Source organism: Rattus norvegicus, chromosome 4 (genome assembly GCF_021556685.1).
Source record: "Rattus norvegicus strain SHRSP/BbbUtx chromosome 4, alternate assembly SHRSP_T2T, whole genome shotgun sequence".
NCBI lineage: Eukaryota > Metazoa > Chordata > Mammalia > Rodentia > Muridae > Rattus > Rattus norvegicus.
The window spans coordinates 62,177,607-62,203,126 of NC_141537.1; the positions used below are offsets into that span (position 1 = coordinate 62,177,607).

At 42.7% G+C, this 25,520-nt stretch overlaps 1 protein-coding gene and 1 long non-coding RNA gene across 10 annotated transcripts in view; both read right to left on the reverse strand.

Annotated features, from left to right (window-relative positions):
• Positions 1–25,520, reverse strand: part of Chchd3 (coiled-coil-helix-coiled-coil-helix domain containing 3) — a 256,469-nt gene that overhangs the window by 9,605 nt on the left and 221,344 nt on the right. For all 9 annotated transcript variants that reach the window (XR_015685388.1, XR_015685387.1, XM_087656520.1 and 6 more), the window contains one exon: positions 393–528. Coding sequence is in view for 7 of the 9 variants with exons in the window: in XM_087656520.1 (XP_087512646.1) it covers positions 393–528 (136 nt within the window). In the remaining 2 variants the exon portion in view is untranslated. The remainder of the gene's footprint in view (positions 1–392; positions 529–25,520) is intronic.
• On the reverse strand, positions 3,513–7,699 carry LOC147994790 (uncharacterized). Its single transcript, XR_015686444.1, has 2 exons — positions 6,584–7,699; positions 3,513–5,788 (listed from the first exon to the last, which is right to left on the reverse strand). It is a non-coding gene; the product is annotated as an uncharacterized LOC147994790 (long non-coding RNA).

Below are 25,520 nucleotides of genomic sequence, written 5' to 3' on the forward strand. Positions count from 1 at the left end.
CAAACTGGGCTGTCGAAAGGCACGCTGTGTAACTAAAATGCTAGATTGAGATGGCCAAGAAGGTCAACTCTAGGGACTTTATCAGTAGAAAGAACCAAGTTTCCAATAATTTGTGCCTCTTCAACCCAAATGTACCCAACTGTACAGTACTTGTGTGACCTGTTGTGATTGTTAATTTGCTGTAGGGATATCATTAGATTTCTAAAGCATAAAAATTAGAGGAAATATGCATCCTGTGAGTGTCATATTATGCAGTTATGAAGGGTCAAGTGAAGTATGCAGAAGGAGGCCCATTTTCCCTAAGTATGACTGCAAGACCTCCTACTACTTGTGGAATTCAAGTTTTCTGGTCTTTCTACTTTTCAGATTCCCCAGTCAGCTCACACACCCACCTGTTTGGCATGGTTGACACAGTGCATGTATTGGTTGGCCAGAGCAGAGCAGCTGAGGGTCTGCTGGGTGTTCTGACGGTAACACTGAAGGATTTTGGTCTGCAGATCTGCACAGACTGGATGATATTCATACCGCCTGGAAACCAGAATGAGGACAACTGAGACAAGGCATCTTCATCAAGGCCAAGGTTAAAGATTATATAAAACATATAAGCCCAGGTACTACAAATGACACCAGTGCTCTTCTTCTACAGTCTGATCTGGCAAGTCAGAAATCTGCCAGTCCTAACTTCTCTCTGGCACACCCACACAGCAGGTCACTGTAGATCTGGTCCCTTCAGTCTGATCTTCCATACTCACCATTATTACACAAATTCAAAGCACTTCCTAGATCCAAGCAATGACCTCTCTAGTCTGTATCTACAGTCCCAGCCCTTTCCCTGCCTCCACAGGTCATCCAGAGGGTTCTTTGTAAATCCATCAAGTCAAGTCAATCTCTCTCTACTGCTTCTCATATGAGGTACAAGGTCAGCAGAGACATGACCAGGTTCCCACTTGCCTTTAGCCCTTGTTGGACCCTGTACATTGCTGCAGCCTGAGTAAATCATACATCGGGGCCAGTTATGGGTCTCACAGCTGTGGTCACAAGCTAGAAAATACTTGCCACCCAAATTTCCACCCTTGCCATTTAACTGAAAACCACCTACACATTTGTCAAAGCATACCTCATGTAACCTTGAACAACTCTGCTTTTCTCCACCCTTTAGGGTGACCCTGTGTGAACACTTCATATGCTCACATTATGGCCTATGCAATAATCTACTGCAATCCACCAGCCTACACTCACTAGAATGTTAATTCCAATAAACCATGTCTTGTTTTCTTTCTGACATTCACTAATCACTGTGGATAATTTTTATAGAAGTCATACAATAAGCTTCTTGAATGGGGTGGGGAGGGGCAAACATCTAAAAATCCCCCAGGTTAGACTTCTACAGTTATATTTACAGGTCTCAGACTTTAGTAGAATTTCTCTCAGTGAAAATGGCATGTCAAACATAAATGTTTCCACATAGCTTATAATACACACTTGAAAAATAATAAGCCAAATGAATTACACACAGAAAATATTCTTGTTTGTACAGCAGCGGAACTGGAGGTACAAAGACTAACCATGGAAGAGAAAATATGCAAAACAATCATTAATCTATGAATTTGTACTTTTTAAAAAAAATTTAGCTTGTTTAATAAAAAAATGCTTCCAGTCTTATCAGTTCTGTTTCGGAAATTTAAATTTGGTATTTCCATATAATCCTGAAGTAGCATTATTTTAAGTTTACTGGGTTCTAAAAACAAAAGCCCTGGAGAACTTAGGGGGAATATTTCCCATCAATAAGCAGACCCTTGGGTGACCCTTGGTTTGTCTCCTCATTACTTTCCCCAGCACTATAAACTAATATATACTTTGCTGGAGTGGAACTGCAATCCACACGACTGTCCCCGGGGGAATCTTCTTCCCACTCTCCCAGAAAGAAAGCAGACACAGAGAAAAAGATTTTACACACTACTGTTTTTACTTTTTTGCTATTATTTTACTACTTTGCTAATACCTCAGAACAGAATTTAAATCCAATGCCAGGGGTTTCAATTCTTTTTAAGCCTTCGATTCTCTGGATGTCTGTGGATTTTTCTGGACCTGAGCTTCCCTAATCCTCAGTAAATGAACATCAGCTTCAAAAAGGAGTCAGCTATGCTTCCAGAAGCACAGCCCCAGAAAACCACTGACCAACCGACGACACCAAGACTTGTGTCTGCGTAAATGTTGAATAAAATATGATTAAGCATGAGTTCAGCTGAATGCAGCAAATCCATGGCTGACAATGCTAATGATTCACGCGGGAGGGCTGAGCTATTGAGCTTCAGTCTCAGTGCTGACAGCTGACCAAGCCTCCAACATATCTAGGTGGAGGGGAGACAAAAACAAACCCATGGTCTTCCCTCACTAGTAACACAGTGGCAGCATGCATGCATGTGCACACATGGGTGTACGTGCATGCGCGCGCACGCGCGTGCGCGCGCACACACACACACACACACACACACACACACACACAGGGGGCACACACAACATACAAGCATGAATGCACGCACATACTTTTCTCTTAAGATTATTGCAATAGGTAGCTCATTTATGTCACGCCCTCTTTAGAAAGCAGCAGTGCAAGTCATACACAAGCACTGACCCTGAGCTGAGCCCTCAAGTCATGAAGGTTCAAGTCCTCAAGTTATTTATGGTTTGAAGTGTATCAAAATATACTTTTATCACCACAAATCAATACTAGTACTCGCTTCCAAGCCCTTGATTTCCTGTCTGGCAATCTGCTCTCTCTGTGTGGCCATCATCTGAAATCCTTTTTGTATACATTTTAACCCATATTGATGACTAGATGCAGAGAGGGGGAAAGAACACTGCATAATTGGGCCCCAGTTCCTCTGTAGAATCAGGTCCATTTTTCTTGGATTCATCTGAACGGTGCAGATCTGCCTCTGTATTGATCTGCAGGGCACGTTACGCTGTCCTAATGCACTGTTTTCACTCTGGAAGATGCTAAATGAGATTACCATCCAACATTAGAAGGCCATAAAGCATAAGCCCTGGCACCTTCCATTCAGGAAAAGGGCTTCAAAGACATCTCCAATATGCATTGTGAGCAGCCCTTCATATAATCATAGAATCAGCAATTGACTTTTATTGACTGGTTTCATGCCTGTAGAAGGAAAATGCCAGTATTGGGCAAAAATAAGAAAAGGCAGAATTCTGAGATATTTAGGTTAGAAAATTAAATCTTAGTTGAAAAGGACATTTAAACAATTTAATTTCATTGGGTTTAAGACTGAATGAAAGAATGAGTGACAAGATAAACAGCAAGGTTGAGTACAGAGCTGGAAAACACAGGACAGTGATAATGGAGGCTGTTATCTAAAACCAAGTTGAGCCAAAAGGAACTGTTAGAGCAGAGTCAACCCCTGAAAATAGGCATTTACAAAAAACAATAACAATATTTTGGCTTATGGAAATTATTGGAAACTTTTCATTGAATTCACCCTTTTTCTACTTCCTTTACTTTTTTTTTTTTTTTTTTTTTTTTTTGGTTGCTTGTTTGTTTGAGACAGGGTTTCTCTGGCTGTGCTGGATCTCACTTATGTAGACCAGTCTGGACTTGAACTCACAGATCCAACTGCCTGTCTCCTGAGGGCAGGACTTAAAGACACGAACCACTACACCTGGCCATTCTGTTTCTCTTTAAGTCATTCCTTTCCCGGGCAGGAGCTGTTCCTGAAGGTCAGTGCATGCTGAGGGGCTGGGGGCTGGACACAAGGGCAGGACCAGAGTCCCAAATGTGAGGCCCAAGAACAAAACCACAAGAGAACACTCTTTTTTCTGGGACTTCAGGAGCCAGCAAGACTGTCCCCCTTTTAGCAAATGCTTAATGGCAACATTACTCACAAGTTTTTCTTATTACACTCACAACAAGCCCATAATTGATCCCTTGGAAAAAAAAAGACGAGAAAAAGATACAGGCTGTTTCTAATGTTCCTAAGGCTCCCACCGCCTGGTGACGGTCATGAATATCACTATCAGGCAGATTATTTCCTTAGGAGACTCATGAAGGATGAATAATTGGGGGGGGGTGTGCTTGGTGAAGCTGAGGCTTACTTAGGCAGGACCGAGAAGCCCCCTCAGCCCTCTCACACAGTGACCCTCGGATATCAGCCTGATGGCCGTCTGTGGCCTCACTCATGCCTCTCTCCCACTTTCATGTTTTACAGTCTTCTTTGATGTGAGTCAGGGCTTTAAATTTCCACGCTACTACTTATCCATCTTTTTAGTTCTGCTAATATAAATGGCACATATAATATATTAACTTCAGAGAAAGAAATATATGGAGATAGTTCAGAAGAAGTCATGTGGTGACAACCAGCAGTCAGAATTCTCCCAGCTCTGGGGAACACAAAAGTCATTCATTGTGAGTGCAGACACAAAGAAGCTCCTTTCCTTGTGTGTTAACCAGCAGCACCCTGTGAGAGCTCTACAGACACTGATGAAATACTGCCGGGGTATGCAGGGGGAAAATATGAATTAATGAGATACCTGATGCTAAAGAGAAAACTGTTTTCTTAGTAGGATCCAACAACGCATCTTTCATGAGGTCAGAGTTTCATGTAACATGGCTGTGGAGCGGAACCTCTCTTCTTAAGGCACAGCCCAAAAGCTATCATTAAACCATACCAAACTGTTCTTTAGATGTTAGCTCAGTGGCCAGCAGTGCTGATTTTTTCAAAATGCAACCCTAAGTCCATGTCCGCTGCCAATACTTAAATGATTGTAAGTTACTATTGCTTACCACTCATAATAAAGTAACTATAAAATGCAATACAAAGAAAGGATTTAAAATGCAGTCATTGTTTGCTAAATTTTCATTGTAATTTACCTTACATTTTAGTATCCTGATATTAATTTTCACAATAAAACGTAAGCTACCTTTTCCAAATAATGCAATATCTGAAAAACAAGCTTAATGTCAAACATTTCTGGCATTCTGCTAACCAGCTCATTAATGATGCCTCTATCTGAGCTTTACTCAAATTTCCACCATTACATATTAAAGGCCAAATTCTGCTGACAGATGCCTTGTTTTGTTTTCCATTTGTTTTTGAATACACCTGTGATGTAAAGTCCTGAAAACTAACAATGAAGACACCTTTTCTATCACCTATTACCAGCACAAGGTTAACTATGAGGCTGCTGTCTATCATCACAGCACAAAAGGAGCCAAGAGCCTCTGCCAGCATGGGACATGGGTCTCATGGGTCTCATACACATGGCTTGGCACTTAATTTCAGTGGTTCTCAACCTTCCTAATGCTGTGACCTTTTAATACATAATAATTCCTCTTTATGATGACCTCCAATTTTTGTTGCTATGTCACAGATGTAATTTTGTTACTGTTACGAATCATAATGTAAATTTTTTTGGAGATAGAGGTTTGCTTAGGGGGTCGTGACCCACATTTGAGAACACTGACTTAGCTAGGAGTAGCCACCCTGGTGCACAGACCACCACTCATAAGGAGTGTATCCACTTGTCCAATAAATAGAGTCAGCCTAAGTGTCATAAGAGGAACAACCCAGACAAGATGTTCACATCTGGGGCCTTAACCAATACCAGGGAGAGACTATTTTGGGGACAAATGTATCTGGCTACACACAGTGTTGGCACTTACTTGCAATTCCAGCACTTGGGAGTGGTGGTGGTGGTGGTGGTGGTGGTGGTGGTGGTGGTGGTGGTGGTGGTAGGAATTCCTTAAGTTTGAGGTCAGCCAGGGTTATGGAGACTGTCTCACAAACAAAAGATAAAGTACGCATAAGGACCACTGACCCTGCACTGGATATTGCAACCAGCCCAAAGGTCAAAGTTCCAGGAAGAATATGTCTATCACATGCAAATACCAAGTCATTTTATGTAAGACACTTGGCTATCTGAGGATACTGATATGTGTTGGGATCTGGAACCAGTCCTCACCCAGAGGAATGAAAGCTGACTTACATGGAATTCTGATCTGTAAACCCGGGGCTTGAAAGCCCAGCATCTAGTTTGAAGTACTTTAATATGTAACAATTAATCTGCTGACTTTGAAAAAAGACAGGAGAACCAAACTCAGTAATCTGGATCCCCAAGAGAAAGGTGACTTTTATATTTACAGTCTGGAATAAAAGCCCCAAAGATACTGTAAGGGGCAACGTGGTCCACCCCCCAATCCAGCCGGCTTTGTATCCCTAAGGGTCTCAGTACTAAGCAATGAGAACTCTGGCTTCGTGCAAACCTGTCCAATTCTGTAGTGGATTTCTCCTTTCTCATTCAAAGATGTCAGGGGTACTTGAGTTGACAGGGGCAGGAAGGACAAAGGAAGAGTCAAGTTCAATAGCAGTGCCCACATACCAGCTACTGGGACAGGCAGCCCAGCTTCCTTTTAAGAGGAAAGTCAACTCTAGTCACCATTCTTAACATTTTGCTAGCACCACTGAACCTACACGGGGTCCTATGGCCTGGATTCATCTGTACCAGTGAAAAACTGAAGTGCCACCCCCTCCCCTGACATCTGCACTCAGAAAAATGGGATCATATTCACCTCTGAAGAATGAGGACCCCTACTGCTTGGTTTTGTAAATAATTCTTTGGACGAAAGTTATGTTACTCTTCAGATGAAAAGATCTGTGAGGTAGGGCATCTGGTGTGGGGTAAAGAAACAACTAGGTTAATTTCTACTCCTTTATATAGTTTTTTTTTTTAACTACATACATAGCCATTTCTGTGCCACATACATAGTTTGTTATCTTTAAATGGGAGAAAAATAAATGCATTAGGATATGTGGAGTAAGGGGCAATATTAGGTAGATTTGGGGGATGCAGAACATGATTGATGTCAATATTTTAACTCAACCTGGAAGAAAGCAATTTTCAGACCACATCCTGCCCAGAAAACAATGGTTTCTGAAGTTCTCATTGTTTTACAGCTACAGACTACTACTGTCTGGGTAGGGAAAATTTCTTCACAGCGATCTCTCTCTCTCTCTCTCTCTCTCTCTCTCTCTCTCTCTCCCCCCCCCCCCCTCTTTCCCCTAACAACGACAGGAACATTTCTACTGTTTAATATTAGCATCAGGCAATAGTGAGGTAAATAGAAAGTGGAGAATGACTTAAGCACAGTGCTTGATTCACAGCAGGTTTTTATACTGTGCTTTCTGGTGGAAGTGGGACTTCTTGCCTTGTACTTCGGGCGCACGCCCGGGGGGGGGGGGGGGATGTAAGTGTAGTTCATAGGAATGACCCTTATTTTAGAAGAGATGCAGTATATCTGGGGATGTGATCCTTTTAGATATCTTCAATGAAGAGATTTTCCAGGACACAAGTTGAATCTCCAGAGGATACTGAAGGAGACAAATAACCTTATACACTGAAGGGTTCCCATCTGAAAAGCTCAGGAAGAGGGCAGCACTTTCAACTGCACAATTATATTAAAGACAACTACAGCATCACCTCTTAGCTAACACCATGTAAAGCAATTCTTTAATTAGACAACTGGGAACATGACCACCTAAGCATACAGAATATATCAGCCCTAGCTTTTTCTTAAATATGTGTATGTGTATAATATACAGAATTGAAGCTGCTACAAGTTCAAAGTCATCTTAGCCCATGGCTTTGTAAGTGATTTACATTTCCTCATGCTGCTACTTTAGCTTGCTTACAATATTGGTGCAAGGATGGAAAATATGAGGATTTGGTTGGTTCATGAATTTTTTTCTCCACTCAGTCATGCCAACAAATATGATTAATCCAGCAATGATTATTAAGAATTCATTACATGCTATCCATGGTGACAGCTGATAAATGAGATACGAGCTTGCCGACAGCCTAGAAGGGTAAAGCAAAGGTGTCCATGTGGCTTTAAAATGTGAGCTAATGCCAAGGTTACAAACACAGTGCCAGGCACTGATAGAGGTCTGGTTTGGAATATGGCCAAACAGTATTCCAGATGAGAAATCCACCACTGGCAAACAGGAAACAGATACTGGCTTTAAGAATGGCTTATGCTTCCATTCAAAGCTGCACGGAGTCTGTTCAGTGTACTCAGACTATAGTGATTTTGAACTTCAGTTGTAAATACATCCATAACCTTATGGCAGTGAGCCTTCTAAACGCATCTGCTTTCCCTCAGAAGAAAGCTCTGAGTATGTGTTAACACAGGCTCAGTGTGCAGAGGTGGGAGCAGCTGTATGCAGTATCTGAGTCAACCAGAGACGTCACACAAAAATAAGCCAAAGCCAAGTGTCATACCCACCAAGAATGATGTCAACGCACTGCAGTGGCTGAGTCTTGGAGAGATGAATGGTAATTTAGAATTGGTAGGGCTCTTCAGCATTTATCACTTCCCCTAGCAGAAGAGCCTTTTGGAACCTTCCTATTAAGTTGTACTAAGTTACCACGAAAGAATATTTTCTCACAAAACCCAATCTTTAATCACTGCCCAGATTTGGAGACAGAAAAAAGACAGGAGGAACTTGGATAAACTAGGGATGGTAGAAGGATCTTGGGCACAGAACAATTTACTAAAATTAGAAGAGAATCCTGGAGAAAAAAAGATAAGTTGCCCACCATACTGGCCATTTAGAGGAAAACACAAAAGGACTGGCTGAGTACACCACTCAACCCAGCAGGAAAGCCATGGGGAGGAGATCACAAGTTCCAGATCTGGGCACTAGTGCACACTGGGTGCTAGTTGTTTCCAGAGACAATTTCAATCCAAAGGGCCTCCAGGGGCATGACTCCCTTCTTCCCTCCATGCTTCCTGCAGAAGGTCCCCAGTTCAGAAGAGGGAGAACTGGAAAACAACAACAGAAGCCGCAGGCTGTAGTTCGGTGTTCTGATACCTTTTGAATTTTCCACTGGCTATGTTTGTACGGCGCATGCCTGTTTATTAGTGAGTGCCTGTGTGAGTGTGTCGTTGATGTTAGATGCCTACTTCAATTGAGACACCGTCTTTCACTGAATTTGGAGCTTGCCATTTTGGCTAGACTAGCTGGCCAGAGAGCTCCAAGCATTCTTGTCTCTCCCACCAAAGCACAAAGTTTACCTGTAGAAGTTGCCAGTGGCACTCAGGTTGTTTTCAAGTGGAGAACTGAACTCGGATCCTCCTGCTTCAGTGATGAACATTTTACTGACTAAGCCATCCCTCCCAGACCGCTACTGAGCTTTTCTAACACAGGATCCTTGCAATGGACTGAAGCTCTTCTAAGAAAATTAGCAAACACAATATCCCAGAGATAATCTTTCCATAACTACTTCACAAGTCTTATTAAATTCTTCTGCCTAATGGAATCTGCCTAGTAGTCATGAATCTCCTTGTTGAACAGTATAAAATCAGAACCCTGGGCTTATATAGTTAAGCACACACCTCTATGATAAGCTTCTAATTAAAAAAAATTACCCTTTGGGATGAAATTTTTACATTCCTCTGCTGAGGGAAGATGGGATGAGGATAACTGGTGAAAATTCAGTTACCTATGTATAAAAATAGGTCCTGGTGTCCCTGCCTTTTCTCTGCTATAATCAAATTTAAGAGAGTACTTTTACTATCAAATCATGAGCAGCTTAAGTTAAAAATTAAAAAAAAACCCAAAAAACAAAAAAACTGTCACATATCTCAATGAGGATTGCAACACAGCCTAAAAAATTTGGTAAGACCAACTAAGTCTGTGCTGAGGGTGCGACATCACTCAGATGGTACCTCCTTTCATTACATCTTAGAAGCAAGATCTAAATACCAGATACTGAAATACTGAAAGGGATGTGTGGGGCTCCCTTAGCTGAAAGAACTGCAAATGTATTTATTTTAGTGACAAGTGAGGGATAAAAAAAAATTACCCAGACTGATTTGCCCTTTAAGTGTCAGAGTGTTGACAATGTAGAGCGGAGGAAGCGGTGGTTGGGAAGAGGGCAGAGTCAAGCCTTCTGTGTGCGTTCCATCTGTTTGCACTTTTCAGAAGAGGATGCTTGGGTACTGTCACTAGAATAGGGAGACCACCCATGAGTACAGGGCTGTCAGACAGAGAGAATGCCACATGGACATGACAGCTGTGGACACTATGTAGTGGGCAGGGAGGATACTGGTTCATCCCTCTAACATATATTGTTGAGGCCACACGTACTACAGGGTAACTAAGTGTTAAGGAGACAGTGCAAGTGCTGAGTGCCACAACTGTTCTAAGAAGGGGTGCTCACCTCTAGCCTTTTGGAAGAGAGGACTTCAGAATGCCCCTAACTGAAGGGTGGAGGGTAAGAGGTAGAGGCTACTTTGCCAAGGCCCCTGTGAGCCAAAGTCTAGGTATTCAGGGGGTCACTGGGTGGGGATAAAGGAGGTAGTGTTGAGTTGGAAGAGGCTAGAATATGCAGTCTTAACATAAGAGCTCAAGTTTTATTCTACAGGACAAAGGAAGCTACTGGATTTTCTAAACAATGGGAAAGCTGTTCCAACATGACTGGGACATATGTGGATGTCCATGGAAGTCTACCAGCTGGCCCATGGGTGTAAAGATGAAACAGGCTACTAAGAGGAATGGCTAAGCAAGAGTAGAGAGAGGCACTGGTAAGGACAGGATACTGGACAGGATATGGAGGCAGAGAAGAGGACAGACTGGTAGATTCACATTCAGCCAAGGTTTTGGGAATCTAGAGAATGACAGTATTTAAGCACTGTGGGAATGACTTCCAATCATCATGATCTAAATGAAAGCTAGAGAGCACTCCAACCACAGATCAGCAATCCCAGTAAAACTGGAGCGGAGTGACAGGAGACAGGAAGGACTGCTGAGCTTTGGGCAACAGCTGTGTGGGAAGGGACAGGGAAGGAAGACAGAACGGTTGGAGAACTGAGCATGAAGAGACCATGGCAAGTGCAGCATCATAAGGTCAGGATGGAGCCCCATGATGGAAAAGACAGTTGAAAAGGAGAGAGCCATGAAGCGTGGGCCCCCGCAACAGCAGTACACAGGGCAGGAGCCACATGGGAGGGAAATGGTATGCAAAAAACCAGGTGGTGAGGCTTAGGTGGGCTCAAAATCGTCACATATACCAGGTACCTGGGAGATGAGGGAGGGGTTCACCAACCTCTCCTCCCCAAAGTAGAGCACCTTTCATGTGGTCCATCTGGCAATGGGGAAATCTGAAAGGAAGGTGGGCACGGGGATTAAGCCTGGCTGGAGATAACTGCAGAGTCTCAGATAAGATGGTGGGCATCCTTTTAAACAAGAAGGCCTTGTGGAGTCATGTGAGGTAGGGGGCATTCAGTCAGAGAGTGAAGGCAAGAAAGTAGTCTGGGAAGCTACTTTCATGAGCAGTTGGACAAAAGTAATGGATTTCTCTCTTAAAAACTTATGAAAATTTGCATAGAGATTAAAAGGCCAAAACAGAAGAAGGACCCATTCTATAAGCAGGGGCAGGTATTCTCCCGCAGAAGGAGAAGTAAAATGCGTGCTTCAAAAGTTAGCCAGAGTAGACTGTTGAGTTACCAGGTCTTTTAAAGACAAGGCTGGACTTGGTGGCATCTGGGGGCCATGGGGGCGTAGAGGATACCATCACACATACTCAACATCAGAAGGGGTGAATCAGACTTCTTCCTGTTTCCCATTAGCTACCTTTCTATACAAAGCAAACACATTCAGAACACAGACACCTAAGATTGACACAGTTGTTGCTTTTCCCCTTGGTATAGAACGTCCAGATCCTGTCCCACTCTCAGCTGCTGGAAGAATTAATAGTTGGATGACAGTTAATGGGAAATGGGAGAAAATCTGGCAAAATACTTTTAAAAATGATGTTGGTCAACCATGATTATTTATTCTGCATATGCTCATGATGTGCACGAATTCAATTTAAAATCATATAACATCTACATGCTGATATATGCAGGAAATACATCTTTTAAAAAAAGAAAAGCAATTGGAAATAGCTGTTTCCCACGAAGGCAAATGGATAGGTGTCCAGAGTCAGGCAGGAGATTTACTTTTGCATATGGGAGTTAAGATTTCCATCCTGAGCATGGATTGCTTATCAGGAAATAATTCACCTAAAACATAATGATCTGTTACTGAGAGACATTCTGCAGAGCCCCAGGAAGATGCTGTACTAAGAAAGCTTTTTCCCTGCCTTGGTTGCCTAGGCACAGCAATTCCTAATCACAAGGCTTTCCTGCATGGGTTTCACAGTACTGAATGGAAAACTGAAGGTAACCCTGAGACACAAGGTGTGACACTTCACACATTACACCAAGACAAAACCATAAACAAAAGTAACTCTTCCTGCCTTCACACACACCACGTATCAGCACAGACTGGGTACAAACCCTTCCTATTTAATATTTCAGCAACTTTTAAGAAAAAACAATGGAAACAACCCATTAGCCAAGTCGTGGGTAAGGCCCTGGTAGTTTAACAACTGAGGAAAGCCTGGAGATTTCCTCCGCCTGTTAAAGTTCTTCCTACTTGGTCTTTCTTCTCTGCTTTAGCATCCCTTTCCCACTCCTAATTCTAAGCAATTCCCAAAGCTCAGGTCCCGACTCCCTCTGTCCACCAATTCTGGTGAAGACTTCGTTCCTGGGGGCTTCTACTGCTCTGTGTGTGGAGCTGAATTTCTACCCTCATCACAGCCACCAGCTCCCAGAGCTCAGGTTTTGGTGGATCTAAGGTTATTAAGACGCAAGTGCTGACAGTGCCATCTGATTCCCTCTGCTGGTGAGATTTCCACACCAAGCATCGACTCCATGTGCTTACGTGAATGGATTTGCTTATCCAAGAGCTTTTACCAGAGCTCAAGACTAAAGCTAGGAGAAAGAAAGCAGGTGCTCATCCTGAGCCGTGCCCGCCCTCCTTTCACCTTTCCTCCCTGCCTGCTATCATCAGTAACAATTCTACCACACACTATGCAGCATTAAACTCGGGTACTTTTTTTTTTTTTTTTTTTTTTGGTTCTTTTTTTTCGGAGCTGGGGACTGAACCCAGGGCCTTGCGCTTCCCAGGCAAGCGCTCTACCACTGAGCTAAATCCCCAACCCCATAAACTCGGGTACTTTTGATATTATCATTATTAGTTCTTCCTCTGAAATGCTTTTTACTTCTCTCTCTTCCTCAGTTTACCTTATCATTCTACTAGGCTATTGTGTACTACATTAGTGCAGTGATCTCCAATTTCTCTGCCTCAACTGCCTTCATTCCGTGCTCACTAACTGGAATTCTCCTCACTGCACAGCCCACAATCACCAGCCTTGCCTAGGAGTCACCCAGCCTTCTCCCCTTCCTCCATCCCCTGCAGCTTATTTTACTTCCAATGCAGCTTTCATATCCCTTGCCTCCTCACACACTATTACTCATGGTACGGGGGGGCTGGGGGGGGGGACAAACCACTCACAGGCTTCCCCTAAACCCCTATTTACCCATTCTGGCCTCACCATGAAAGCACAGATGGTGACATTTGCAAGGCCGTTTTCAGATACAATCCAGCATGAAGCAGTGTAGTAGCCAAGGAGCACAACCTACCTATATTTCTAATGTCCACTTCCGAAGCCATGTTATAAAATTATAGAATCATTCTATGAATTGATTTAGTTTTCACTCATGGATAAGGGCACCACTATCTGCAGCAGTGACAAGTTTCCATAGGAACTAAATTCATTTCAAAAGGTTGGACACTGAGGCTTTAAAAAAGTGCTTGAGTAACAGAACAATTCTGTGCAGAGTGCCTTGCATCTATGAAACTGAGCATTTGCAATATTAACCTTTTACTCCCCCAGAGTTCCTGGAAGTGAGGAGACCATCTCTGTATACTTGAGAAATGGATGTTTAGGGAAGCCAGAGGGGACTGAGAACGCAAAATAGCAATTAACAATATTCATCTCCAGCATTAACTGCACTAATCACACATGGTAACACTACTAATTTTTGGCAGTACATTCTGAAGTCAAGTAGTTGCTACTACTTCCCAAACTGTTCCACAAATCAAATATAAAAATTAGAGGAATATACACCTCAGAGAATTTTGTGGCCGACTAAAATAAAACTTGGATATGGGTGTAGAAGCAGAATGAGCCACATGTGCCTCGAGGAACAGCCACAAAATAATTCCCTAATAATAATAATAATAATAATAATAATAATAATAATAATAATAAAAAACCTAATATGCTTCCTTTTTTATTTTTTGTTCTGAATAACTACAGATTTAGGACTGATGTTGTAAGAAGGCATTTCATTCTAGTGCATCATATAATCTCATTCCCTTGTGCTGCATAAATGGATTTAAGCATTTTTAGAGGGCAGGCAAGATTAAACAAATTGGCTTAACATTTTATGCTGCAGCTGAATCTCAAAATGAAGAAGGCTAACTGTGAAGTGTAGAACAATACATTATGTCGGCTCTCTGAGGGTTATGATCAGCTTGGCACTGGGGCTACTTCACAGGTAAATCTCAGTGGCTCCATCATAAGTGTGTAATGATGTATTACCGCAGGACCAAGCAATGCATTCCTCAATCCATGTCTGCATTAGATTCACCATGCTCAGCTCCATTAGTTTTACACCTCCCCAGGGGTTCCAGTTCAGCAGTATTAATCTATGCCCTCACACATAGCCCCAGTCTATGAATGTCCCTTCATACAGCTTTCCAGCTGAGTGTTTCTGGAGAAAAATCACAAAGCAAATGGAACTAGAATCACCACGTAGTCTTGAATTGACACTAACATTTGCCCACTGTGCTGCTGCATTTCTGGGCTATACGCCCCCCAACCCCCATTAGGACAACTAACTGTTCATGTTCAGGCCAGCCTCTGAGAGCTTACTACTGGCTTTCCCATTTTGCTGCTAGCCAATTTCATAAGAATTGACAGAAGTCAAAGGACGACACCCTTCCCTTGCCACCACATAGTCTGCATCTGAGCACTTCTTCTCTTGAGAGAATCTCTCATAAGGAAAGGCCATCCCTGCAGCTGGCTCCAACTCTCACCCGGCGTCCTCCCAATCCTGGTGGGATTCTAGGAGACTGCTCTTCTTGTGGCACCTTCAACCTCTTCCTCTACTGGGTCATTTTTACCAGCATGACTCCATTTTCTGGAGCAGTGTTACCAAAGAAAAGATTCTGTAATGATGGGAATGTTCTGAATCTATGCTGTCCAACACACTCACAGTCATATGTGGCTGACACAAATCTAAAATTTGCCTTAAAAAAGGCAATTTAAAATAGTATTTAATTTTAATAACTTGGAGCCAGACAATCATATGTGGCTAGTGGCAAAGCTCTAAGAAAAAAAATTCTACCTTCCTGAAGCTGCTTCTGCTTCCTCCCATTCTCTTTGGCCCACACCATAGTGGATTGTTGCCATACAACCATTCAACAAAATGGCTCCAGTTAAAGCCAGAGACCAAAAATCACATGACTTTTAGTAGATGTTATAGAACTGATGGCCTGACAAATTTACTCTTTCTTGAGAAGAATTTCCTGGTTTCAGAAGTATGTGCCTGCCTGTCTTATTCTATCAGCAGGTAGCTCCACTCCTAGCATGGCTGAATGCTACTGTCAGTCTGGATCTACAGTCAGTGCTCAGACAGGACTCCTACTGCTGCCCACAACAAGGGCTTTATCCACAAGACACTGCACATTTACAACAAAATGTTCAATTTCTTCCTGTTTCTTCTTGAGCTTTCTTGCCCACTGTAGCACTTGGGCCCACAAAATCAGAGTTCTATTTGAAACATCCTCCTCCTATGTTATCAGCATCCAATCTGTCACCCACTACTGTAAATTAAAGTCTCCATTAGATCTGGAATGGGCCCTTTTGTCCCCATCTCTGTAGTCATTACCCTCACATTAGCCACTATGCTCAGCTGCCTGGGGAGTCTCTCTAGTCTCCTTAAACTGTCTCCAGGTTTCCATCCTTCACCCTTCACTTTTACAAACCAAAGTCAGAATGATCCTTCTAAGTGACAAACCTGACTGCCAGTTCTCACACTAACCCTTGAGACTTGCTACTACTTTGGAATTCAGGCCAAGCAGCTGATTACAGACAGGGTCTGAGGAGACATCACCTTTCCCTGAGTTCTCTCCATTGTGCTTTCTCATACTCTGCTTCCTTCCCTCCAGAGCCTAAAGGAGCCAGGCTATCCATAGGCTCTCAACATACACGGGTCCAGCAGCCTTTCCTTCCCATGTCCTTTATTTAGACCACAGATCTCATCCTCACAAGAACTTGTCTTTGACTCAACATAGTGTCTGTGGTGTGGGTTTCGTCAAAACCAGACAACGCTTTTTACAATCATCAGAATGTCGTTACCTGGGTGACCAGTCATGTCTAATTATAAGCTCCAGTACATGCCACATCTGTGAGATACCATAGGCGGCTCAATTTTACCTCTCTTTAAAGCCACTTTCTCTGGATTGCAGTGCCTTGCACCAGCCAGTGTGTATGTGTGGGGTGTGTGCCTGGAAGGATGAGTGGCCAAGGAGTACTAGGAGGACAAGCTGAAACGGAAGTGAGAACAGTTTCCCAACAGAGCAACATGATCCAATCTGCCTTGGTTTTAGAATAACTATTGTTCATCCTTTAGTCATTTACAGTGAAGGCAAAAACACAGGCCCAACATCTCAAAACAAAAAGTCCAAATCTTCCTTATTAAAGCAGCTTGGACCAGTTGCTTAATCTTTCAACAGTGAAGCTTCTTTATCAGTTTCCACCATTGATGATTGACACAAAGAATATTTCAATGAATACATTTCTGTATTCTGGGTTTCTGTTAGTTTACCTTAAATCCAAAGAGAAGCAGATACCAACTTTCAAACAGCCAAGCCCAAATCAAGCATTACAATTTAGTCCTAGAACTGGTGAGTCCTTACAGAACCTGAAGGTGCCTACAGTGTCTGAGTGCTGTCAGAAGAGGGCTACTGCACATGTTTGGATAGAAGGAGTAAAAGGCTGTGCTCCTGTAAAAATCAAATCTCCAGCATGAGGTATATAATTAACATAAACCTATATGCTTTTTCTTTCCTCAACTAAGTTCTCATGGGGAGCAACAGTCCTCCTTATGAATAAATGGAATTTTATTTGAAGTAATTACACTTGGCACAGATCTGCCCACTGCTGGTGGCAGGGCTGCTACTTGAGACTAGGCAGTGAGGAGAACTCAGCAGAATTGATGGTAAACTGCTTTAATTTGCTTTCATACTAGCAGAAGTCTGTCTAAAATAAGTTGGGTATTTTGAGAATAATAAACACCACACAGCTAAAGTTCTATTGCCATTAAGCCAGTATTCAAACAAGCTAGAAACTGTTTTCAGCCTCTCTCATTGAGCTGCTCTATCTTCAGGGTCATAAATGTCATTTTGTAAAGTCAGGCTGGCAGTCTTCAGCAGGAGGCCCAAAAGTGGCAGTTTTAATTAAAAAGGCTGGTTACCATTTCTCTGTGTTTATGTGGTAAGGTTGACTCTTCCTCAGCCCTGACCAGGAGCTATAACCACCAAAGGGCACCGAGAAACAACAAAGACATAGGAGAACACGAATGATGGCTTCCTGTTGAGATCCCTTTAGACAGTGCTCTGGTTTGAGGTGACATGTGTCCCACAGGTTCATGTGTTCAAACACTTGGTTCCCAGCTGGTATGAGGTAGAGTTTCATTGGAGGAAGTGCATCACTAGGACAAGCTTTGAGGGCTTATAGCCTTGTGACACTTCCTGTTTTTATTTCCTCGTGGATGCAATGCTACCTAATCAGATCCTGCTCCTGACACTGTGCCTTCTCTGCCTGCTACCACATCTCCCTACCACAAAGGACTGTCTCTCTCTGAAACTGTAAGCTAAAATAAATACTTTATCCCATAAGCTGCTTTGGTCAAGGGATTTTTATCATAGCAACAAGGAAGAAAGTAAGATTTAGATGGTTTGATAATGACAAAATTGATGTCCCAGGCGCTATAGCCTGTTCATAGACAGGAACAGGGAAAAGGGGCCAGGATTCTGCATGTGCTGTGAGTTGGCTGCTAAGAAAACCTAGATAAAAATTAAAGGGCTTCCGGAGGCTGCAGGAGTGGCTTCTGTGAAGGATGAATTAGACCTTGGAGCCAACACAATAAGCCAAGATATCTGTGGATTCCTTACTGCTCAGAAGGTAACTGGTGGAAAGCCTATACAACTTGGTAAGAGATGTATACTGGTTGTGGCTGTGGCTCAGGCTATAAAACAGTCATGAGAGGCTTATCTGACTGAAAGGATCAATATAAACTGTCAGAGATGGCTAATAACCCTAGTGTGAATTTATATGGAAAAGCCCCAAAAGGGGAACATGCCATGTGCTGCTCTGGACTGAAATTCTAGTTTAAGGTGTAAAAAAAGTAGTATGGCTATTTAAATTGAATAATTACTGAGTTAATTATCATCACTACCACACATAATGAAATAAAGCACAAGGGCTCTCATCAAAGCTTTTTAACATGGAGGTAAATCAATTATAACACTAAGGTCTGTCAAATACCATAATGCTTCACTTTTTGTATCTGCTATGAGTACCAGTATTTTGATTGAAGAAAAAATATTTAAGAAATAGAGCCTATACTGTTGCAGTATTTAGAAAATAGGTCATTTGACTGAAACCATTTCACTTCTTATAAACTGTGGCTTCTGCCCATGAGACCATCATAAAAGCAGGGCATTGATAGCTTTCCCAGTTTTACAAAGTCTGAGCACCACAGAATGGTAATATGTTCTCATACTGAAAACAAAATGGCAGGTCTGACTGTCCACATAGGACGATGCTCTAGCAACAGCTGTTTTTTCTGATTACTTTTTACAGCCTTGCAATACTAGCTACCGTTTCGCTGGTCTCAGGTCACAGGAAATGACTGGGAAATAATGTGTTCTCTGACAACATGCCATATCAGCACAAGACGTAACAAAATAAAGAGTCCTTGTTTAAGGTTTTTCATTTTCCCACCCTTATTCCTGGGAGAAGAGCTGAAAACAGCTCCAGGAACAAGCATCAGTGCTTTTGGACTTCCTCTTTCCTTTATCTATTCTTTTTATTTCTTGTTTAGGAGCGAATAATTACATGGTAAACAGATATGCATGTGTACTTGTATTGTGTCATAGCAAGCACAGTAAGAACATCAGCTGTCTCGATGCATAGGTCAGTGACAGACATCACTAGTCAATCCCTGACAGTTTTAGGTAGAGCCCCTCAAATTCCCAGACTCTTTTTTAACCACAGTGCTGTAAGGAGTCACCAGGCCCAACCGGAGACAGTGCCAGACACAATTTGCTAGCTTTCCTTTGCAACAGCCTTTCTTTCAATGCTGTTTGTCTTGGGCTGGACTCTTAGCTTTGCACTTTCCTCTGGTACTACAGTTAAGGCTGCACCTTTTGTAATGCCAAAATTCTTGAGAGGCTTGGCTCTTTTCCAGAAAGCATGTTGTCATACAAAAAACCACAAGGTTTCTGAGAGTATGAAAGAACAGATAACGCCCCCTCTGACTCACTCTATGGGCTCTAAAGGGAAGCAAAGCCACAGAAAAGTCTGGGCTTAGCAGTGGATTTCTCCACTTCCTGGAGGAAAGAGTGGGTTTCCATTACTGTTTAAGTCCTGGTCTTAACTGTGCCTGTCTGAAAGCTGACATTAAGCTGAGATTCAGCATTTACCCCTTTAAAGTATGTAAAAGAGACAGTTTCCTAACAGTTAGTAGACTACTGTCATAAGCAGGGGGAGAGGATTTCCCCCACACATAACATACGAGCTCATTTGGCTTTGGATCGAATGGCTCTGTTGCTCCAGAAAACTCTTAATGACACCATCACACATCCAACCTTCATCATTTGGCTCTATCCAAACCCGAGAGTAGGGCTTCCTGGGCACCATCTTGCTGCCGTCATGTGACTCTCTCCAGCTGCTGCCGTGCTCTTCTGCAATGGCAGGGGCTTGTCTCAGCATTCCCAGCTACTCCAGCACCAGAACTCACAGATGAGCTGCCTGGGCTGGGGCCATGCTGTCTCTCAGTAGTGACGGATGCATGCTTCTGTCCACACCCTTTTATTCTGCTACTGCAGAGAACAGTCTCCCATTCACACAGACTGTCTCCACAGGTAAAGAAGTTAACAGAAAGTGTGAGAGAGCAGAACCTTGCTAGAGAAACTTAATTCAGTAAAGGACATAGAAAGCCTCAAAAGAAGTAAGCAACCACCACCACCACCACCACCACCACCACCACCACCACCACCACCACCACCACCACCACCACTGTTGCCGCCGCCGCCTTCAACAATAAAACCTGAACATTGTCAAAATGGAGGTAGATTCAACTATGACGAAATGTGGCTGTGTGAAGATGCTGTCCTAAGCTGTTTTCTGCTTTCCAGCATTACCTATAATGTTTTTGCTCATGTGATCAGTAGAGAGCCTTCCCCTGGGATTACCTTCACTTACAGGAAAACAACAGTGGCTGTTATGTGCATCAAGATATGACTAGAATGTGTGAGACCATGGACTTCAAAGAGAAGGAAAGTTTTAATCATATAAAAAGCACTCTACTAAAACCAAGTACACTGAAGATAAAAACAGTTGCAAAGTAACTATGCTCCTCAGGGATAAAAGTATTGAGCAAGGAGATACCCAGGCCATTTTCTAGATAAGCCACCTGCTACCACTTGCTATACACACTCAAAAGCTAGGGTTTCAGTGGACTGAGCAGGCCTGTATTTAGAGACGGAACCATGTGTAATTACTCAATAGCTGAACCAATTGTGATCATCCCTTAAATAACAACCAGCGCCCCCCATCCTCAGCCCCATCGGCTGTGGCTAGGAGATCCCTGCCATCCCCAAGCAGAAGTGAACGAGTCGCCTTTGGGAGGATCGTGTACTGCTCAGAGGGCTTGATCCGCCCACAGCAGGGAACGGAGCGTGAAGGATGACAAACCTCACCAGCGTTTGCTCTCATGTGTAGTAATACACTGTCGCACCACTGTGGTGTGATATCTTCCTGTAGGAAACTTCATGAATCTAAGCAAAAGCTGACACCAGAGTGTGCCAGCTGCTGTGGCTTTCCTGGAAATAAGAGTTAACATGGAGTCTTTGCCATGTCCACCCTGATAAATGTGTCCCTGATGCAGTGAAACCACTTCACTCTACAGTGAGGACACTACTAATATATGCAAGGGAGTGACCTGGGCAGCGTAAGGACCTGGGCGGTGTAAGGGACTTGCCAATCAGTAGTTTTAACTAAGTCTGAAAGAGGAAGGGCTCTCTTATCCTTACATACACAGGAGTTTCCCCTCGGTGCCATTAGTGCTTTGCTCAGGAAACCTTAATATGAAATTGAAGACAGTCTCATAGAGCAGACGTAGAGACCTTGAGGGAAGTAGAGAGGTAGGCAGGAGGAAAACTTGTTATACAGCACTTAATTGTTATACAGCACTTAATTGTTATACAGCACTTAATTGTTATATAGCACTTAATCGGCATCCTTGGCAGAGAACAACCTGGCTTGGAAACTTTACATTTCCAGGCTCAACTAGAAAATGTCAATGAGACACTTTGGTTTTCAAATATAAATCTGTCTACATCAACAGAAGCAAAAACAGGCTTCAAAACAGCAATAGTCAAGAAATTTCAAGTGCCATTAATCTTACCTTGACAAAAACTCACACTTTACAGAGATTTGAACTGAAGGAATTTCTAATTCAGAGTTGTTTATTAGTTAAAGGCCTATCATAAACTAGGAACTCCTCCAGTTCAAATTCTACCTATCCTACTGATCTAACCATCTTCTCCATACTGTCGCAAGGGAGCCCAGCTTCTCAGGTATGTTTTGGCAATGAAGGCTGGCAATTAACTAATGTCTAACAAAAATCAACCCTGCATGAATGCCCTGCAAAGAAGACCAAGAGAGAGATGATAAACCAACAGGCTGGCATAGGTCAACACAGCCACAGTCTCCTTACCTGCTGAATGAGTTCATGTCACTGTGTTGCCCAAATACACTGTATTGCTGGTAGAGAGTACAATGACTAACTTCCTGCCCTCTAGATGGTCTCAGTCACCTGGGATCAAGGTTTGTATGCTGTACCTGGATGCATAACCTCCAAATGGACCCTGGAAGCTCCTAGGGAAATAATTCTTACTTAGCTTTTTAGGTAAGTTCTCTCTTCTGTAAACTTCAGACGATGCTAGGGATTCTTCCAGGGTGAAAACACTGACTGTGAAGGTTGAGAGCATAGTTGTCCGAGCATACTTCAGGTCACTAATTAGGATACTGGCATTAACTGAGCAACTACTCAGGCCCCTCTATTGGGCACCTGCTGCACTGATGGGCTTGAACCGCTCATGCACTGCACATGCTTTCTGGGGCTCACAGACAAGAAAGAAAACAGGGGTGTGGGCAACTGTGGCACAGATCAGATTGTAATCAGTGCGTGGATTACATAGACCCACAGACAGCAATCAGTGGTGGCATTTCAGTGGGGAAGGGGTAGAGGACTTCACAGGGAAAACAAAGAAATTAACTCCCACAAGAGGTCTTGAGAGATAAAGGAGACAGCTCATGGGCAGGAGAATGGGAAGGCTGTAGTGTGTGTACTGTGTGTGCAGGCAGTGAGGGCAGAGCTGCAGGACGGCAAGGGGCAAGCTGTCCCCTGTAAAGGATGAGCTGAGGTACAGGAAGAAGGATGGAGGGATGAAGCTGAAGGCTACAGAGATTATTTTATATTGTCCCTTAATATGCTAAGTTTGAGGTGTTTGTCTCAACCTCTGTATGATGATTTATTAGAATCTGTCAATTATTCAGCTTTGAAGCAGAAACTTATTTTGGTCTTAATCAAATAGATCAGACTGATGGATGAGTATCTTGTGATTGCGAGACAAGCTGTTAAAAGACAACCTGGGATCATCTGCCATTACTGACTAGCAAAATCAGGATTATCACAACACCATTACCAAATGCATAAATATGGGGACTGAGGCTGAAGCAATATCAGAGCCGCCATCCTTAGCCCCACTTATTACATGTTATATTCATGAAAATGAGCTTCATTGTTATTTTATAATAAACAGAGGTTGTAAATAAGGGTATAAACTATAGTTATAGTAGTAAAATACCACATTATCAGCTGTAGGCATTAAAAGTGCCTATAAAGATTTCATTTGAAAACAGGAATTCTTGAGCTGCTATGTAAAAATGCTTAAAAGCTGCTGCAAGAACTGGGAGCCAGGCTGTTTTTCGCAAGGCTTTCTTCATGGAAACAGGGTGGTACCTCTGATCAGGCCAGCGAAGCCTTCTATCGAGACTGCTTGAAGCGCACAGGCACACGCACTAACACTCGGACAGAGATCCTTTCCAACTGTCCACTTTTTATTTTTCCTGTGACCGAACATGGGGCAAGCAGGTTTTAAAGGGCTAACTCAGACCTTTAGCCACAAAGGTGAGTTTTATTTCTGGGAAAAATTACCATGTGCCAGGCAAATGAGTCTGGAATAAATTCCAAAGGCCACCAACCTAAACTTTCCCATAATCTCCAAAAAAACATGTATTCTGAAGGTGTGACAAGTTATCGGATAAAAACTATATCATGAGCTAGGAACAGCAGTGTTTATGTGAGTTGAACATTCCAGATGCGTATCTAACTAAATTAGACTGTCCTCACTTAGCATGCTAAAATGTAATCATTATTTTGAGTAGTGTTTTAAATGTTGGCAAATGATTTGACAGGAAAGATGTCTTGAAACATACCCTGCTAGAATCACGGCATATTCTCAATTGTGGTTTTTACTTTGTTCAGGGATTATGCCAGAGGGAAACAGATACTGGATTATATATGCATCGAGTAAAAAGCAAAAAACCCACCAAACTCACTTGATAGAAACATGGTATTGCTGATGATAATGATAAACTAACAACCGGCTACCTAGGATGCACCAAGGACATGAAAGGACTTCATTTGCTCCTGCATCACAACCTCTATGGACATCACGGCACACAGGACAACTACATCCTACTGTGGCATGGCACGGACAAGTGCCTCCTTGGGGGGAGGGGGGGGTCATGTAAAGAACAGCTACAAACATCCAGCACAGGTCTGTAGTGGTCACTTACTACTCCATTAGACTATAACGACCTTACAGAATGGAAAACTAGAGAAGGCTTGATATGTGTGTGAGAAAAAAAAAAAAAAAAAAAGTCATGGAGACCCAGACCTGGGAGTTAGAGCAAACGGATCTCCTTTCTATGCAGCTGCTATGGCAAAGCCCATTAACTAGTCCCCAATCTTAAGCTCCTTTCCCACAAACTGTCATAGAAAGGGGGAATTTCATGGCACAACATACAAAAAGGTGTATCATTACTAAGAACAGATCAGGCTGTCTCCAGAGCTTAGCACTCACATCTTTTAAAGACCCCAGGCCTCATGCACCCTCCACAGCAAGCATCTGATTTTCTCTGCATCATCAAGTTCTGAGAATATACTTTTCATTTTTCTCCTCCTCTGTTAGAAAAGGTGAAGACGTGTATACATTTTGCTTTTCAATTCTCCTATTAAATCGGCTTCTGGGTGCTTCAGCTTCCAATGCTCAGAAAGAGGCATGGATTGACATTTCTGCCCAAAGGACAATTTTTTGCTCTGTAGTTTTCCCCAGAGTTAATGGAAAAAGTTCTACAACGAATCTTTTCAATTCGCCTCTAGGGAATTACAAACTCACAGCAAAACCTGCAAAGGGTGTGCCAATATGCAGTGCATCACCACAGGCAGGGCAAAAGGCCACAACGTCTCACAAACGGGGGGGGGGGGGGGGGGGGCGCCTTTGTGTTTGTTTGTTTTGTTGTTGTGAAGGACCAGATTTACCCTAACACTGTGATCAAATCTGAAAGGCAGACTTTGGCCCCATCAATTCACTCTACCAGATCCCTAGAGAGTGACTGGAGGGAGGGCCACTTCTACCACCCCTGAACTTCTTATCATCACCATGAGGTATGACAGACACTTCTGACATCAGTAAAAGAGGACAAAGAGGTAAGCAGCCTGACCCATACAGTTGAAAGAACCCATCCATGTAACAGAAAAGCAGTACGTAGCAGTTTTTGAGGGTTTGTTTCAAAGCAGCCTTTTTCTTAGGAGATGGAGAGATCCAAGAGCCCGAGTGCCCGTAAGTAGGAAAAGGGCCTCATAAATGATAGCAGACTAATGCTACTGAATACTATATGGCGATATTTAAGGGACTAGTTGGATTTGTGTTGACATGCAGGGTTTTATATATAACAAATGTAAGTTTAAACGACCTCGCATTTTTGAATAAAATTAAAGTAGTAGCTATGCCAATTAACACTTCCACTCACAGAGATAAGTGTATCTGATGCATTACTATCAAAATACAACTTTACAGACTTTTAAGGGGTGACACAGAAAAAAAGGAGGGAAGTTACATTTTCTTTGTCGAGAAAAGAACAAAACAAAACAAAATAAAAAACAAAAAGACCCTCAAACGTCACTTTATATA